Source organism: Mirounga angustirostris, unplaced genomic scaffold (genome assembly GCF_029215605.1).
Source record: "Mirounga angustirostris isolate CCGP_5_RB_7025 unplaced genomic scaffold, mMirAng1.0.hap1 SCAF_9, whole genome shotgun sequence".
Taxonomy (NCBI): domain Eukaryota; kingdom Metazoa; phylum Chordata; class Mammalia; order Carnivora; family Phocidae; genus Mirounga; species Mirounga angustirostris.
The window spans coordinates 118,452,373-118,467,888 of NW_026991717.1; the positions used below are offsets into that span (position 1 = coordinate 118,452,373).

Below are 15,516 nucleotides of genomic sequence, written 5' to 3' on the forward strand. Positions count from 1 at the left end.
TATTATGCTTATGCTGTACTATCTTGATTGTGGTAGTTTTATAGTGGCCTTGAAATCAGGTAATGTAAATCTCCCTTTCAAAATTATTTTGACTATTCTAGATTCTTTGACTTTTCCGCATAAATTTTAAAATCAACTGGGCAGTTTCTTCAATAACAGCAAAGCCTCCTGGGATTTTTACTGTAATTGCATTGGATCTGTAGATCAGTTGGGGGTGGTTTCCAGTTCTGGTAGTGGCCGATTAAGTTTTTATCTTATCAGCCCACTGGATAAAATACAAAATACAACTACCTGAAGGCAGTGGAAGGTAAACAAAAGCTGGTACACACTAGAGAAGCCAGTATTTGGAAGAAGGAAATGAACATTTGGAGGAAGGGAACTGCAATAGGTGAGCTTTGTCTTTTTGTCTTTTATTTATTGCCTTTTAACCTGAGGGCAGGTCACAGTTTGCTATTAGAACCTAATGTAGAAATCCAAAGTAACTGGCTTGACAAACCGGAGGATAGAGTTCAGGACAAACACGCCTGTTGGCGAGTAAGAGGAGAGCCTTGGCAATGAGGTAACCAGAAAGGGGGAGGTATACTCCAAACTATACAGTTAAAGCTAAAAGAACTGAACATAGATCTGAGCCACAGCCCACTGAGGGAAAAACAGAATTGCAGTTGGAGTTCAGCCAAGTTAACTGCCTGCTTAAAACACATACTTGGTCTTTGGAGCAATATAATACAATCCAGTATCTATAACATTTCACAGTGTCCAAGATATAATATGAAATTATTCAACATCTGAAAAAACAGGAAAATATGACCCATTCTTAGAATAAAAGGTGGGGCCAGTCTTAAGAAGGCTCAGATGTTGGAATTAATAGAAAATGATTTTAAAGTGGCTATTATAACAATGAACAAGAATGTAAAGGAAACTATGCTTCAGTGAATCAAAGAGGAAATCTCAAGACAGATTCCAGATGGAAACTGTGGAACTAAGAAGAACAGTATCTGAAATATAGAATAAATATCTTAACAATATTGAGCCTTCCAATGGGTCAACATGCTATATCTATATATTTATTTAGATTTTATTTAATATTTCTCATTAATGTTCTATAAATTCAGTGTAGAGATCCTACACATTTTTAAGTATATTTATTTCTAGATATTTGGTGTGTTTTTATGAGATTATAAGTTGTATTGCATTCTAAAATTTCACTTTCCTATTGTGTATTATTGGCATTTAAAAATACAATTACATTTTGTTTATGGACCTTAATTTCTGCAACCTTATTACCAGTGTTTTTATAAAATTCATAGGGTTTTCTATGTAAACAATCATGTCTGTGAATAATGGCAGGGTTTTTTTTTTCTTGTCTTATGACACTGGCTATGTATTCCATTACTAATTTCGAATAGAAGTGGTAAGAGAAAACATCCTTCCTTTATTCCTATTCTTAGAGGAAAAGAGTTCAGTGTTTCACCAATAAGTATGATGTTAACCATAGATTTTTTATAGATCTACTTTATTATATATTATCATATATACTTTATTAGACTGAGGAACTTTCTTTCTGTTCCTAGTTTACTAAGAGTTTCTGTTGTGAATGGGTGTTGCATTTTGTCTAATGCATTATACCATCTAATAATGTTCTATTATGATTTTCTTCTTTATTCTTTTAAAGTGGTGAATTACATGATTGATTTTTGAATCTTAAACTATTCCTGTGGTAAATATCACTTTGTCATGATATATGATCTTATTTTTTTATAGGAGGTAGATTTTTTATATAGAAGATAGATGTAGATTGATTAGTTTTATTTGCTAGTATTTTGTTAAAGCTTTTTGTGTATATATTCATTGGACATATTGACCTGTAATTTTCTTGGAATGTCTTTGTCACATTTTATGTTAACATCATAAAATGAGGTGGGAAATTTTCCCTTCTCTCCTTTATTTCTGAAAGATTTTGTGAAAGAGTGGAATTATTTCTTCTTTAAATGTTTGATAGAATTCATTGAAACCATCTGGGCTTAAAGTTTTTTTGTAAGAAGGTTTTTGATTACAAGTTAAATTTCTTTATATACATATTTATATAGAGAGAGCTATTTAGACTTTCTCTCATTGTGTCACTTTTAATAAGTTGTATTTCCAAGGATTTCTTCATTTTATCTAAGTTGTTGAATATTTGGCATAGAGTTATTCACAAAAATATTGTACTTTTGATATCTATAGACTCTATGATGTTCTTCATTCCTGATATTAATAATTTATGTCCTTTTTTTCTTTGTGATCAGCTTGCTTGGAACTTACCAACTTTTAAAATCTTTTCAAATAGCCACCTTTGATTTTATTGATATTCTCTGTTTGCCTATTTTCTATTCCATTGCCTTAAAAAAATAAACTGAAGTACATTAAGATTTGGAAGAGTTCATTAGAGCAAACATTGATTTTAATTGGGCAGTGACAAACTGAAAATGGCTAGGAGCAATCTACCAGCAGGAACTATGGGCAAGGCTTTTTTGTTGTTGTTTTTTAAGTAAAGCAAGGAAATTACTTGATTGACTACAGCTTAAGCAGTTGCCTTATTTGGGAAAGCCTCGTAAGCTGTTTGTGATTGATTGTTCTTAAATATCATTTTCTCAGATTTAAGTGCCTTGACAACTGGCTTAGGTTTTGGTTTGTTTATATAGGCTGCCAAGGCTTAGAGCCACCTCAGTCTGATGGCATCCTTGTTTAATTACTGTATGGATTTCTGCTTTTATTATTATTCTCTTTTTTATTCTACTTACTGTTTGTTTAACTTGCTTTTTTCTAGCTTCTTAAGGTAGAAGCTTGATTGTTAATTTTATACATTTCTTTTCTAATATAGACATTTAAGACTATAAATTTCTGTTTAAGTACTCTTTTTGATTTTGTTTGTATTTTCATTACCATTCACTTGGATACACTTTTATGTTTGTCTTGTGATTTCTTCCTTGATTCATAGATTATTTAGAAGTGTGTTAATTTCCAAATATTTTGGAATTTTCTAGATATATTATTACTGATTTTTAATTTAATGACATTCTAGTCAGATTGTACTCTGGATTTTGATCCTTTGATTTTTATTGGGACTTATTTTATGGCCCAGCATTTGGACTATCTTGGTGAGTGCTCCACGTGCACTTGAAAAGAATGAGTATTCTAAAGTTACTGGGTATAGTTTTACATAATTGTCAAATAGACAGTGGGTGGAGTGTGTTGTTTAAATGTTTAAGTCTGTATTGGCTGTTTTTTTGTTGGTTTTCTCCCCCCCCACACCCCCACCCCTCCAGCACTTTAAAATATCTCTCCATTGTTTTCTGGTCTTTGTTTTCTGATGATAAGTCAACAGTGCAACCATTTGGATTGTTGTTTCCTTGTAGGTAATGTTTCTACCACTGCCAACCAGCACCCCACCACCCTGGCTGCTTTTATGATTTTTTCTTTATTTTTAGTTGTCAGCAGTTTGACTATGATGTGCCTAGGTGTAGATTTCTTTGTCCTTACCTTGCTTGGGATTTGCTGAGCTACTTAGGTTTGTAAGTTAATGTCTTCCATCAGCTTTGGAAATTCTCAGCCTTTATCTCTTTAAAGATTTCTTCTGCCCCATTCTCTCTCTTCTCCTTCTGGGATTCTTATTTTATATATGTAACACACTCTCCTCTATTGTGTTCAGTCTGTTAAGCATTTTGAATGAATTCTTTAAGTTTTTTTTTTTTATTTATTTGACAGAGACACAGTGAGAGAGGGAACACAAGCAGGGGGAATGGGAGAGGGAGAAGCATGCTTCCTGCTGAGCAGGGAGCCCAATGCTGGTCTCGATCCCAGGACCCTGGGATCATGACCTGAGCCGAAGGCAGACGCTTAACGACTGAGCCACCGCCTCTTGAATGAATTCTTCATTTTTGATTTTATATTTTTTCATTTCTAGAATTCTTGTTTGGTCCTTTTTTTAAATAAATTTAATCTCTCTATTGAAATCCCCCATCTGTTTATACATGTTGCCCACCTTTTACACTAGACCCTTTTATGTATTTATCATGGTTATTTTGAAGTCTATGTCTTTTTTTTTTTTTTAAGATTTTATTTATTTATTTATTTATTTATTTATTTGACAGAGACACAATGAGAGAGGGAACACAAGCAGGGGGAGTGGGAGAGGGAGAAGCAGGCTTCCCGCGGAGCAGGGTGCCTGATGTGGGGCTCAATCCCAGGACCCTGGGATCATGACCTGAGCCGAAGGCAGATGCTTAACAACTGAGCCACCCAGGTGCCCCAAAGTCCATGTCTTTTAAGTCCAACATTTGTGCCATCTCTCAGTGCCCTTCTGTTGACTGTTTTCTCTCATGGGTCACATTTTCGTGCTTCTGCATGACTTTTATAATTATTGATTGTATGCTAGACATTTTATGTAAAATCAAAGTCTTAAGTAAGTATTATTTGCTCTCCCACCCCCCAGAAAAGACATGCTTATCCTTTTCTCAGGCTGCTAATATATGGAAGGGGTTGAGCGATCTAATTGATAATTAAGCTGGGTCTGGACTTCGTTGCAACCTTAGTGAGATTCTAGTTCACCTCTGACTTCAGATGTTTTGAGAGCAGGATGGGAGCACCAGTAAGATTCTAAAGACCCTTGTATGCTTTATAATCATGTGGTCAATTTTCTGAACCATGCAAGATGTCTGCTTTTCATCCTGGATGTCAGCTTTTTTGGGTAGCTGAGGAGTTCTCTTCCAATCGTACTCTCTTCTCCCCTGTTCCCAGACTCTATTGCAACAGGTTTGTGGTTCACAAAATGCTGTTCTGGGGGCTGGGGGGCCGGGGAGAGTTGGTCCTCAAGACTCTTTGAGGAAGACAGTAGGGTCAAAATGTTTTCCATAGTAGTGCTAAGATATTTTTTGCCCTTTTCACTATGTTGACATTTGCACATGGTGCAAAAACAATGGTGTTTTTATAAAACTCTTCATGCTTTAGTACAAATTAAGGCCGTGGCCCCAAACTGTAGTAGTAATCATTGTAATCTCTACCACCAGAGCATTTGTAGTTACCAGAGAAATGCCATTGCTACTTAAGAAAATCCTTGTTATGCAATGATTATGAAATCTCAACTCTGGATTACATATCTTTTTAATGTTCTGTCTGACAAAATAGGGTGTACATATAGAGCACTTCTGCATACTGTGTGATTGTCGTCTCAAGAAAAAGCACTTGTGTGACTGAGTTACAGTCCAGACTAGCCGCTTTTTTCATCAAACATTTTTACTTGAAAGAACAACTGATAGATAAACTCTGGTTATTCACATTTAGATGTTTGGCAGATATTTTCTCAAAAATAAACAGTGAGCCTAACACTTTAAGGAGAACAACTGATGGTATTTCTTGTCAATGATAAAATTCTAGCTTTCACAAAAAAATTAGAATTATGGAAAACTTCTATCTACCATTATGGATTTGATAGCTTCCTAATACTTGAAGACCTTTCTGAAGTGATTGAGTAATATTAACACATGGGATTTTTTATATTGTATAATGAAATGTGTCAACATTTGGAAGGTCTGCATAACTCAGTGAACCAGTATTCCTAAAGGTTAATGCATGATATTACAAAATCTTGTATAAATAAAAAGATCCGTTCAAAGTACAAGATGAACCAACAGAGTATGAAAAGTTCATTGATTTGGTTTCAGATTCTATATTACAACTAACTTTTAGACTACGACTTGTTGAGTTTGGTGAAAGTTAAAGAATAATATGCACAGTTTCTCTGAAAATGAGTTGGGTCGGTCTCCTGCCCTGTCCCCAGCCTTCGGTCTCCCCATGCACTTGGTGAAGGAATTGATGAGTGGCCACAGACTGACTGTGGCTAGGCTTCAAGGAGTCCAATATATCATACCATCCCCCATGCAGGTGTTGAGTTTGTCAAAAGTTAGGTGGTTGTGCCTTAACCCCTATGTGTGGCAGATACCTCCTCCTCTCACGGGTCCATCCTGGCTGAAAGCTTAAGGCTTGTCATTTCCTGGAATTTTATTCATTAAGGTTTCTGCATGTCCTCAGCATTTTGTTAGGTTTGAAATAAGTATGATTTAGCAGCTTATTCAGCTTGTTCTTTGGTTAAGGTAAGAATGACAGTCTCTTAAAACTTTCTACAGCTTGCTCAGAAGCAGAAGTCCAACAGATGCTTTTAAATGTTTTTTGGGCTTTGCCTCTGATTTAACTACAGGAGAGGTAGCATTCGGGATGGAGAATGAGGGAGCAACATTAAAACCAAGGGGGTTCTAGTTCGTTATTTCTGAGAGTGGAGAATAGGACTCCGCTTTGGGCTCAGGAGTTTGGAAGAAGAGTCCCAGAGGTCTGTACAGCTCACTCTGACTCTCCGTGGAGCCCCCTCCAGAACAGAAAAAAGGAAGCCACCACATATATATGGGTGGAGGCCAGGCTGAAAGACCTTGGGGAGGATGTTCGGACAGGAAAGAGTGTAAACAGTCCTTTCTCTGAGACCACGAGTAATGACTAGAAGGCAGGAATGATCAGCTCTGATGGCGGAGCAGGAAGTAGATTTGAGCAGAAAACTGAATGCATAAAAAGATGGCTGTGCCTCTGCCCCCTCCACTGTTTAGTGGTTTGAAGAGGAGGCAGATTCATCCCTTTCCAGATAACCTGTTCTAGGCCTCAGCATACAGCAGGTGCAACACTGTTACAATAACTCTTTGGAGGATACTGTCCAGCAGAGCTTTTCTTTTTAGTAAGCTGGAGCCCTGTTGACTTCACAACTAACACCATGCTGATGGCTGGATTGTGCTAACTTGGCAACACAGAATCCTCTGATGGTGAATGACTGAGTTTATGTTTTCTGTATACTACCTCAAAGGACTGTAGGGTATCAGTGAAATGGAATCATTTGGTGCGGGAAGAATAGTAATAATAGTAGTATTCGTGGTGGTGATAGTTTGTTGGAGCCTTTCCTGCGTGCCAGTACTTTCACTTCTGTTAGCTCTTGAACCCCCACAGCTCTTGAAATAGGTACTTATTAGCATATCCCGTTTCACAGATGAGAACAGTTGAAGCACAGACAGGTTAGTGCAATGAAGGCCCCAGTGGAGAGGACCCTTCCCTGCTTCATTCTCTTCTTCCCTGTATGGTCTTTGTGAATATGGCCCAATTCCAGCTGCCCTGGGAGGCACTGGGAATGGGGGACCCAACATTCCACGCAGAACCACTCTACTTTTGTCCTTGGAAGCATCCCCTAAAGCCAAGAGAAGTCCTCACCCCCCTGCCTGATGCCTCTCTGATCTCAGAGCTTCCTAATTCTGGCCTGCACTGCTTTGTTCTGCTCGCGGGAGCCTTTCTCTCATCTGTGAGATGTTCAGCATTTATAGCTCCTTTGCAGCACTTACTGGGTGCTATGACTACTTTGGGACTGAGAATTTATAGACAAAGAAAATGTAGCCTCTGCTGTCCTTAATATCTACACCCACACACTTCCCAACACTCCCTACACATGGTAGCTCAAGTCTAGCTGGGATTGGGTGGATGGAGGAGGCTGGGGACATGGACTGCGGGATCACAGTCTCTGTATGCCTGTCACATTCCTGTGCCTCATTCTTACCCTACACTCTTGTGACATCACAACAATCTCAGAAAATCTGAAAGCCTATCTTCACGGAGAGTTCAACTGCCTGGTGAGATTTGCTTTGCTAAAAACCAGCGCATCGTATAAAAACCAGTGCCTCCAAGTTCCTTACAACCAACATCCATTTGATGGAACAAATAGCAAAGCAAAGGAGAAAGTATGTATTGGCTGGAGTTTGGGGACTGTGCTATAGGAAGGGCAGTTATGGAGAAACATTTAGCCCTGCCTTGCCACAGTGTGATATAGAAAGTGAGATGAAGTTCTGAATGAACAGGCTAATAAGAGAAGGTGATGTTCAGAAAAATTTGCCATATTGTTGCCTATTAGCTACATGTATAGTAAAGGTGAAATACAGCATAGTTCACTTTGAATCTTTGAATTTGAGTCAAATGTTAGACATTCTGAGCATTTCCACAGCTGATTTTCTTGGCTCTCTCTTCTCTGTTCTAGAAATAATATAAAACTCTTAGAAGTTATTTGCAGGAAATATGTACAATATAATATTTTAGTATTGAGCAAGAAATAACAGAAAAACTAGAGAGAATAATTAAAGCTCAAAATTTTGATGGCGGTAGGAAATGTGTTACTAGTAGACTACAATGAATCGAGGTTCAGGATGGATTTTGGCTGGAAATGGAAACTATTAGATGCCATAGAAGGGAATATGGAGATATGTAATCTCAGGTAAGGCCCAAATGAGAGTGCACCTGACTTCCTCTAAGTCAGTCATTGTAGTACTTGCATATTACAAACCCCAGAGGCTTGTGCTTTAATTGTGAGATACCATGGCCTGAGTACCACCACCGTCACTCAAAGTAAGCAAGTTTCTCATGGCACTCACCACATTGCCTTACACAGCTGAGCATTCTTGCCCCCACCCAGAGGTGCACCGTAAAAACTCCTGCTTCTGATAAAAGTTTCTACTTGCTTGAGAAACTTTCTTTTGTGGTTTGGAGACTGGGCTTGGGTTACTGATGAGATTAAAAACAGCTTTTACTATGAAAGTTTGTGAGACTGCAGTCCCTGCACTATGTGTGCAATTGGATGAACAGACCTCCTATCCGTAGTCTCTTATATGACCTCTTACCCACTGTCCTACCCCTTATACTCACAGACCCCTGCTTTGTGGACACACACCTGAGAATCTGTCCCTGGTCGTCTTCATATAAGAGGGCCTCGTTACTCTGATTTCTGATGTACAACAAGAAGGCATTAAAGTAAATGCCTCCTAGGAATATCTGTTAAGAAGGCACTTTTAGAAAATAAAAACAATCTGGCCTGCCAGTGAAATGAATTCTGACATAATAGTTATAACGTAGTTAAAAAAAACCCTTTAATATCTAATTCCTGAGTCTAGATTGCTACTTGTGGCTAGAAACTTCTACAACCAGCAAGCCAGAAATAGTAGTAGAATCACAATTGATTAATTTTCTGACTTTGGGTGCAGTTATAAATAATAGTTTCATTCTAAATTCGAATACCTGCCATAATCAATATGGAAATCTCAAGGTTATTCAGCCAGGCCGTTCCTGCTGTTCCATCTGTCTCTTCCCTTGCGTTCACTTGTTCATTGGATCCGCCCACTCCTGCCTCTACCCTTCTCTTCATTTATACCTGGATGCCTTTCCCCACCACCCCTCCTTGCACTCAGAGACCATGCAGTTCCTGAGCTGCTCAGTTGTTTCTTGCATGTTCTCTTCATTAAGCTTTTCTCTTCCCTCACTAATGAGAAAAGAGATAACAGCTTTCTCTGGCCCCTCCTTTCCTCACCCTATAACTCCTGTTCGACTCCCACTCAACACTTCGCTTTGTAGAATAATGAGAACTTTTTATTTGCGTATTTAGGTACTTATTTCTATTCAGTCATTGGTTGCCACATTTCTCTATATCTCTGGAAGTCCGTTGGGAAAGAGCGTGTCTTTTTAACTGTGTAACAGCATGCACACTGAGGGATCCCTGAAGATCAGATGTCAAACTCAGAAAAATTCATAAGTAAGCTCTCAGCTTTTTGGTACTGTTCTCCAAGATTAGCTGAAAGTGTGTAATTATACAACTGAACTGTGGGAGCCAAACTGTGGGAGGAGATGAGTGAGGATGTGACCTGTCAGAGGTGAGATTATGTGAGTAGAAAACCCTTCATCCGTGGACTTAAGAATATATTACACAGACTTTCCCTTAACTAGGTATTTGGAAATCTCTCAGAGAGAGGCAGAGAAACCAAAGCAGACCCCTGAAATGACGAAGCTATGTTGGAGAACACAGACGAGAGAGGAGCCTGGGCTCCTGGACTCAGCGGACATTCCACTTTGCTCCTTCCCCCAGGGTTCTGTCGGGGCCATTAGGAATCAGGCTATAAATAACTAGACGGCCTGAGGTCAGGCCTCAGGAAGGTCTTATAACCTTATCCCAGTGTTGCTGCATCTCTGCCATTGAAATGACCCTTAATGTCAAAGGAAATCTGCAGAGGAAATAACAGCAGTATGATTTAAGTCACTATGAGTATTTCTCTTTAGTTAGACACTGTTTCCTTTCTTTAAGCCCTGATAACCAGGTTTGGGGTAAGATTGTTCACTATGAGATTCTTCTTGTTTCTTCTGTGTACAATTTCCTGGTCACTGTACTTCAAAAAGGAAAAAAACAAAACAAAACACCACAGGGTAGTTGAAGAAGGTCCAGAGGAGAACCAAAAATGAGAGAAAAGGGCTGCCAGATAAGACTGTTCTAAAAATTAATGGGGACCTTTTTTAAAAACAGTGGGGAAATACATAAAACCTAAATTTATCATTTCTACGTGTATAATTTAGTGGCATATAGTGCATTCAGAGCTTGTGCAACCATCACCACCGTCCATTCCAGAACTTTCTTGTCATCCCAAACTAAAAACTCAGTACCCATTAAACAGTAACTCCCAATTCTCCTATTTCCCCAGCCCCGGCAGCCACCATTTTACTTTCTGTCTCTATGAACTTAACTCTTCCAGGGACCTCATAGAAGTGAAATCATGCAATATTGGTCCTTTTGTGACAGACTTATTTCACGTAGTATGATGTCCCCAGGGTTCATCCATGTTGCAACATGTCAGAATTTCTTTCCTTTTTAAGGCTAACATTTCATTGTGTGTATAGACTACATTTTGTTTATCTGTTCACCTGTTGATGTTTTCACCTTTTGGCTCTTGGGAATAATGCTGCTGTGAACATTGTGTACAAGCATCTGAGGCCCCTCTTTGGGGTATATACCTGGAGGGGGTGGGAATTGTTGGATCACATGGTAATTCTGTGTTTAGCTTTTTGAGGAACTGCCAGAATGTTTTCCACGGGAGCTACACCATTTCACGTTCCCACCAGCAATGCATGAGAGTTCCAGTGTTTCCTTGCGCTGGCCAGCATTTGTTTTTTTCCATTTGTTTTGTTTTGTTTTATTTTGTTTTGTTTTGTTTTTAATAGTTGTCATCCTAATGGGTATGAAGTGTTATAAATGGGGACTTTTCTACTTGGAAGAAGTGGACTGAGAGGGCAAGTAGTAGGCCTGTAGTTATAAAGACTTCAGCTGGGATTTACACAGACATGGTCACCAGAATCTAAAATTTTGGAATCCAGATAACGAAGAAAGTCAGAGTATGTAACAAACAGCCTAGCATGAGTACTGTACAGTCCCCAAGGCCACCAGCCCTTCACCTTCCTCAGATGTACAGGCTAAACATCAGCTCGGCTGGGACTCTATTGAGGTAAATTTAGAATAATGAAAAAAAGTATCTTCTCAGACCAGTTGTTTTATCCCATGATGGACACATGAGCTCACTAATGGGTAGTTAAGAAAAACCATGAATTCTGTGAAATTCACCCCTATACTTTTGAAGTTGATGTTAGAGAAGATGATTGCTTCTCTGTTCCTACCTGAAATTTAACTTGCCATCCTGCATCTGAAGCTCCCTGGCTCCTCTCGGAAGCCCTTGTGGCCTTCACAGGGGACTGAGGTGACTATTTTCATTATTTAACCTTCAACAGATACTTATGTACACTGACCATGTGCCAGGCCTCGGGATAAGCGCTACGAATAGAATGGAGAGCAGAGCCGACCCTGACTTTGTCTTCTTGGAGCTACAGTTCAGTGGGCGAATCAGATCATTTATCGCACAAATAGATTTGTAATTCCACACTGTGTTTTGCTCTATACAGGAAAAACACCTGTGAAATTTCCCTCTTATCCGTTAGGTTGTTCATACAACCTCTCTAAGGAATAATGCTTTCTTTTCTCTTTAGGAGCCTTCAGACAGGAGGCTTTGCCTGGGACGGAGAGGTAGAAAACAATGCGTATAGCAAGGCTACGGGGGTGGTCCCTCAGCACAAGTATCACCCCACAGCGGGCAGTTACCAGCTCCATTTTGCCCTGCAGCAACTTGAACAACAAAAACTTCAGTCCCGGCAGCTTCTGGACCAGAGTCGAGCCCGGCACCAGGTAACTCAGATAAGGCTTTTCCATATGCTAGCATCTTCCTTCTGTGGGGGGGTGGGCGTGGAGGGATGGGGAATCAGGTCATGACCTGGCAAGATTTCAAGGTATAAATAATGTTTCAAGTCCTTCTCAGAGGAAATGGTCATAAGTTTGGCTTTTGGGCTTCCGGTTTCACAGTACACAAAACAACACACAAAAGTGGAAGTGTATACACGAAAATCCTTGCTGTCCTGGCACTTATGCTCTGGGCAAACACTGGTTTCCTGTTCACTGTCTCTACAATGACAGAAACTCCTCTGAGTATGTGTGTGAGGGAGCTGTGTAAGTGAATTGTACTCGTGTGTCAGTGTGGCCCAAATTACAGAGAAAAGATGACTTCACCAAAAAAATCAGGCCTTATAGAGTTAACTTTTTCTTGATGATTTCAGGGTTATCATTAGAATCCATTACTATGTTCTACATGTTCTTTTGGGCTGAATCAGTACTGATTCTATGAGCTTCCCTTTTATCTGGTTACATGAAGAAATATATCAGTTTGATCTCTTGTTATTTGCTCCTATAAAAGTGTAGTACATAGTGTGCATTAGTTTGTGCAAAATTAATATTCACTCAAAGGCTAAGGCAACATTTCCTAAAGTTTTTTTTTCTTTCCCTCTAAATAAAGCAATTATCATATGCTCTCTATCTCTACTTAATCTTTTTAACTATTGTCCAGGTCCAGACATTTTATTTTTTCGATTTCATTCATTACGTGCTCATCTTTTTCTATGCTGGTATACTCTCTGTATTATAGTAACTCATTGTAATTTACGAGAAATCAAAAGTATGGGTAGTTGTGAAGTAGTTTTTACTGGAGGAAAATCCAGACTTCTTACCTGGGAAGCATGGAATGTAGCATCTCATTTTGATCACAACACCGCCCTCCATCACACAGTAATTTCCTCATTTAGAAAGTCTTTGGGATAGGCAGTTTGCATTTTCACAATTGTAGATATAAATGTGTATCTTAGTTTTTTTTAATCTATGTAAATTTCTGAAAACTTGTGAACTTCTGAACTCCCTGTCATGCAGAGTACTTGAGAATGCAAACTTAATCAGATCCTGGACAGGAGAGGTCTCAAAAATAGCCTTATTTCCCTTATGTGAGCATAAGCGATGATCTAATGAATCTAGACAATTGGGCCCTTTTAATGCTTCCATACCTTGAAATAGTGATGATTTTTAAAGTGATCATAGGGCATTGAAGTTTGGGGGAGAGACCGTTTTACTGATTTTTACTTTTAGAAACTGCTTCATTTAAAAGCCCATCTCATTCTTTTGATTAGCTTCCAGCGACTCACATTCCTTTGAAAATTCAGAGTACTTCTATTCTTGTGTGGATTTTTTTTTTTTTTTCCCAGTGAGGATTACAGTGGTTTAGTTTCACTGAACTATGAAGTATATGGAAAACATGTTTTTTAGAATCTGTCAGAATATCTGTCTTAGGGAGGAGTTAGAACTCCCAAGAAGGGAGTTATCCCGTGACTCCTGGAGAGGGAACAGTAAATCATTCATCATAATTTTATATATGTTTATAACATCATTTGTTTCTTCCCCCTGTTCTTCTAATCCATAGCTGATTTAGGTAAAAATGAGTCAGGGTGAAGTTCTGGGACTGTGGGGAGAGCCAAAGAAACTAAATTCGTAGCTTGAAGAGTTTATAACTAAGAAAATAGCAAATAAGATATTAAATGTCTCTTTTTCTTGCCTACCTTATGGCTGTGCTAGGCTTGATCATTATAATTATCACCACGTTGTTGATGGCAGCCTGCTTTGCGTTCTCTGTGTTTCTGCCCTTGGGTTAATAGATAGAGGTGGTTTCTCTGATGAACTCCTTATGTTTGGGATTCATTTTTCTAAAGTATACATAGCCAATGATATAAGTAACAATTTGGTTAATTGCCTGTTTGAGGGTAGAATTGAAATCTAATTTACTTAACATTCATCCATAAGAGACACCTATGGAACAGGCCATTAAAGGGGGCTTTATATTCTATTGCACTGTAGTGTATTGAATTACATTGATTATGTACAAGGACTGTGCCTTTCATAGTGATTCCCTAAAAATATTTTTGGGAAACATCATGCAACCTTTCTTGCACTACACGCAGAGGAAGTTCTCCATCCCTTTCTGCACTTAGGTAGCCAGCTTATTAAAGGTATTAATTTCAAGAAGGCAAACTCTGATTCAGGATATGTTTGGAGATGGACATCTCTAACCGTTCATGCGCAGTAAGGTTTGATCTTCATCTCTGTCTAGCATTGCACTCATAAACTGAGAAAGTGTCATGTACTGAATCCACCTCAATAAGAGACTGGAACTGTAACATGGGCATCGGAGAGGAAGTCACCCAGAGCCACTGGCAGGATTTCCAGGGACTGAGGTACAAGGAAATAGGTGTGATCCAGTCCATTTGATAGAAAGCAGGATAAACAGAGTAAGACAAAATTTAAACCATGCACTTGTACACACTGATGAGTAAAACCAGCAGTTTTAAAGAAGAAATCATTCTAAGTCAGACAGGATCAGTAAACTTTTTTTGTAAATGGCCAGATAGTAAATACTTAAGGCTTCATAGGCCATAGAGTCTCTGTGGCCACTACTCAGCTTTGCCATGGTAGAATGGAAACAGCCATAAACAATATGGAAATGAATGAGTGTGGCTGTCTTCCAGTGAAACTTTATTTATTAAAAATGGGTGGCAGGCTGGATTTGTCTTACAAGCCCTAGTTTGCAGACCCCTAATTATGAGCAACAGAACCATTTGGAGGGCCTGTTAAAACACCGATTGCTAACCCCACCCCATTTCTGATTCAGTAAGTTTGGGAATGGGGCTCAATTATTTCCATTTCTAACCACTTCCCCAGGTGATGCCAGCGCTGCCCTTTGAGGGACCACACTTTGAGAACCATTGAGCTAGAGGGAAAGAGATTAGGAATGTCTCCTCTTCAGTTATTTGTTTTCTGTCCTTTGGCAGGGAGACTGAACATGTTAAAACCTAGTGTTGCCCTTATAAAATTTCAGGCAGTCATTGTTTTATAGGAACTTTGTTTCCATCTTGTTCACTCCATCTACCACAGTCTCCTTATAAATAAGTTTTCCAAACCTGAAAACCTTCGTGTGCATTTTTCTTATCAGGGTACATTCTGCTCAGCAATCATGCTCCCAGGATTCAGGTTTTATGGTGGACAGGAGATAAGTAATGGGACAAATTCCTCCCTCTTTGTTTTTTTTTTTTTAAGATTTTATTTATTTATTTGAGAGAGAGAAACAGCATGAGAGGGGATAGTGTCAGAGGGAGAAGCAGGCTCCCCGCCGAGCCGGGAGCCCGATGTGGGACTCGATCCCAGGACTCCGGGATCATGACCTGAGCCGAAGG

General features: G+C 39.0%; 1 protein-coding gene across 12 annotated transcripts in view; it reads left to right on the top strand.

Annotated features, from left to right (window-relative positions):
* TTLL5 (tubulin tyrosine ligase like 5) overlaps positions 1 to 15,516 on the top strand; it is a 275,259-nt gene that overhangs the window by 182,296 nt on the left and 77,447 nt on the right. For 11 of the 12 annotated variants that reach the window (XR_010405275.1, XR_010405277.1, XR_010405276.1 and 8 more), the window contains one exon: positions 11,905 to 12,100. Coding sequence is in view for 9 of the 12 variants with exons in the window: in XM_064571392.1 (XP_064427462.1) it covers positions 11,905 to 12,100 (196 nt within the window). In the remaining 3 variants the exon portion in view is untranslated. Of the gene's footprint in view, positions 1 to 11,904; positions 12,101 to 15,516 lie in introns of those variants that run through there. The other variant, XM_064571395.1, reaches the window with a different exon arrangement.